This window comes from Pteropus vampyrus, unplaced genomic scaffold (assembly GCF_000151845.1).
Source record: "Pteropus vampyrus isolate Shadow unplaced genomic scaffold, Pvam_2.0 Scaffold187, whole genome shotgun sequence".
In the NCBI taxonomy this organism is placed as follows: Eukaryota; Metazoa; Chordata; class Mammalia; order Chiroptera; family Pteropodidae; genus Pteropus; species Pteropus vampyrus.
The window spans coordinates 842,673-846,199 of NW_011888968.1; the positions used below are offsets into that span (position 1 = coordinate 842,673).

A 3,527-nucleotide genomic window follows, 5' to 3' on the forward strand; every position below is an offset into this window, starting at 1 on the left:
CACGAAGAGGCCCAGCAGCTGGCGGGGAGCAGACCGGACTGTGCGGACAGGGCCAGCACGAGCCCGCCCCCCGGGGACCCCAGCATCCCCGCTCCCGCTTCCTGGCTTCACACGAGGCCCGCTCGCCCCAGGCTGCGGGCTGTTTCCACGGGGTGGTCTCCGGGCGGCCTCTGCCCCAGACACCTCGGCACACTCATGCACAGCCTGACACACTCAAACACAGACAGCCTGACACACTCACACACAGACAGCCCGACACACTCACACACAGACAGCCCAACTCACTCACGCACAGACAGCCCGACACACTCACACACAGCCCAACACATTCACACACAGCCCAACTCACTCACACACAGCCTGACACACTCACACACAACCCAACATACTCACACACAGCCCAACACACTCATGCACAGACAGCCCGACACACTCACACACAGCCCAACACACACACACAGCCCGACACACTCATACACAGACAGCCCAACTCACTCACACACAGCCCAACACACACACACAGACCGACACACTCATACACAGACAGCCCAACTCACTTATGCACAGACAGCCCGACACACTCACACACAGCCCAACACATTCACACACAGCCCAACACACTCACACACAGCCTGACACACGCACAGACAGCCTGACACACTCACACACAACCCAACATACTCACACACAGCCCAACACACTCATGCACAGACAGCCCGACACACTCACACAGCCCGACACACTCATACACAGACAGCCCAACTCACTCATGCATAGACAGCCCGACACACACGCAGAGCCCGACACACTCACGGGGCCCACTTCCTCAAACACACACTCCCTGGCTGCAGAGGGGGCCGTGGGCCACCCCCCCACGCCCCTGTGGGAGCACCTCTCAACCCTCCAGGGTGGGAGGACAGCACCCCCTCCTACCCCCGCTCGCCCGCCACCCTCAGGCCTCCTCCAGGCCCTGCTCTGCCTGGTGCGAGGCTGGACGTCCTGCCCGGCGGTCACTCCAAGGGGAGTCAGCTGCCACCAGGACACCAAGAGGCAGGGTGGGGACAGCAAGCTGGAGTGCGGGGGGCAGGTAGACCACTGAGCCGGAGGGCCAGTCACACAGCTGCCACCCCCCACCCCGCCCCACCTGCCTGTTACCAAGATGAAGAAGCTGGTGACCAGCATCTGGCATTTGGCCGCCCTGACTCGGCTCTGAGGGCCCATGGTGGTCTCCGTCCTCTCCGCCCCCCGCTAGCTGGGCGGGGGCCTCCGGCTGAAGCTGCCCGCTCAGGAGGTAGGCTGCGTCCACCCGTCTGTCAACACACCCTGAGAACTGAGCTGCGGGGGCCCCCGGAAGGGCAGGCAGGAAGGGGAAGGGCAAGGCCAGCCCCTGTCACCGCTGCTGCCCCGGCCCTGGCTGTCCGGGGATATCTGAGCCACCTGTCCTGGAAGGGCGCGGCCTCGTTCCTGCCCTGGCAGCGGAGGCCACCCGGGGAGCAGGCAGGTGCGTGGGACGACGGCACCTGGGCGGGAGGTGAGCTCCCCGTCTGAAGAGTGTGTGAGCAGAGGCAGAATTCCCTGGGGAGTCCCGGCCTGGCCGTAATCCCCAGAGGAACTCGGGGGGCAGGGTCTAATCAGGCCATCATACATGAAGCATCGTCTTACAAAACGCCATTTGAAATGTTCTGTGACGCCTCGATTTTGAGGAGGTAATTTGATTTTTGAGGCACAATCAGGGGGGTTGGGGCAGAGCCATCCTGGGGGCACGGGGTGGGCCGGGGTCCTCACCTGCACCCACGCGGGGCCTCCGAGGGAGGCTTGCAGCAATGGGGGGACTGGAGGCCGGGGCAGGGCTGCCACCCCAAACGCATGCGGGCCAGGCTAAGCGGGCCTCTGGGTGCCACCGTGGGCCGGGGACACGCAATGACACCAGCCATCTGGGCCCAGGCCTGGCCGGGTTGATGCTCAGGGCCACGCGGATGGGGTGGGGGTTGCTTGTGCACGGCTGGAGTTGGCTCCTTTGCACGTCTGGCCATGTGGGGTGCTCCTGAGCCCACCCCGGCCTGTGGGGCAGGCGGGGACCGCCAGTGCCGTGGGCCTGTGGTGGTGTCGCTGCAGGCGGAGCCGGGCGTGGCTCAGGCTGGGGCTCAGGGCTGAAGGGGGACGAGGCAGGAGTGAAGGTGCCGGACTAGGAAGGAAGAAGGGGTGGGCAGCCGACCCTGCCCCCTGCGGCAGGAGCCCCTTGCGCTGTGCCCACCTCGCTCTCCCACGCTGGTGGGAAAAGCCCAGCCCGCAGCCCCCCGGGTGCACGGCACGGTGACAGTGCGTGTTGCCCGCCACCCGGAGCCTCCACGCTGCGTCTGGAGAAAACCCTCTGGAGCGGCGGCCAGGCCGGGCTTGTGATCTACCCCTGCTGAGCGCCACCGTGCCCGGCACAAGGCATGTTTGCCCCGTGAGCCCGGCCCCTCGGCTCAGCCACACCCTCCCCCACCAGCACCCTCTGCAAGAGGATGTGGCTTCTGAGGAACAGCGGGCCCTGCCCAGCCCTCGGCTGCTCAGCCATCTCTGGGCGCCTGGGGTAGCCACCCACCTCGAGGGCAGCCCGTGGGAGCCCAGAGGGGCAGCCTCTCCCACCCCGCAGACCCGGTCCTGAGGGCCGGGCCCCACCTGACGCTCGCTAGGCTGCCTCCCGTCTCCATGTCCAGGGGAGAGGCTGGACTTCGATGTGTCCGCGTAAGAGCGAATGTGTGTACGAGTGTGTGTGCGTGTGTCCGTGTGCACGTGCATGTGTGTGCTTGTGAGCGTGCGTGTGTGTACGCGTCTGTGTGTGTGCGCTTGTGAGTGCGCGTGTGTGTGTACGTGTCTGTGTGTATGCGTGTGTGTTTGTGAGCGCACGTGTGTGTACGCATCTGTATGTGTGCACTTGTGAGTGCGCGTGTGTGTGTACGTGTCTGTGTGTACGCGTGTGTGTTTGTGAGCGCGCGTGTGTGTATGCGTCTGTGTGTGCGCGTTTGTGTTTGTGAGCGCGCGTGTGTGCGCGTCTGTGTGTGCGTGTGTGTTTGTGACCGCGCGCGTGTGCGCGTCTGTGTGTGTGCGTGTGTGTGTGTGAGCGCGCGTGTGTGTACGCGTCTGTGTGTGCGCGTGTGTTTGTGAGCGCGTGTGTGTATGCGTCTGTGTGTGCGTGTGTGTTTGTGAGCGCGTGTGTGTGTACGCGTCTGTGTGTGCACGTGTGTTTGTGAGCGCGTGTGTGTACGCGTCTGTGTGCGCGTCTGTGTGTGTTTGTGAGCGCGTGTGTGTACGCGTCTGTGTGTGCGTGTGTGTTTGTGAGCGCGCGTGTGTACGCGTCTGCGTGTGCGCATGTGTGTGAGGTTATTTGCCACCCAGGGACATGCTTTCCCTCTCGCTCCCTCAGCTCGTAATTGGTTAACGGAAGCTGTTTTGCCGCGAGGCCTGACGGAAAGAGCCCCCAGCGGCCGAAACTGGAACATTTGAGCAAGAAAACCGAAAACGTCATATTGGGCTGGGAGCCA

General features: G+C 64.1%; 1 protein-coding gene across 1 annotated transcript in view; it reads right to left on the minus strand.

The window, feature by feature from the left end:
- The window catches only part of TSPAN32 (tetraspanin 32), a 15,370-nt gene extending 14,067 nt beyond the window's left edge, over nucleotides 1–1,303 (minus strand). Inside the window, exon 1 of the mRNA XM_011371306.1 lies at nucleotides 1,156–1,303. Within this exon, the coding sequence (XP_011369608.1) occupies nucleotides 1,156–1,221 (66 nt within the window). The 5' untranslated portion in view covers nucleotides 1,222–1,303. The remainder of the gene's footprint in view (nucleotides 1–1,155) is intronic.
- Nucleotides 1,304–3,527: the final 2,224 nt, after the last annotated feature.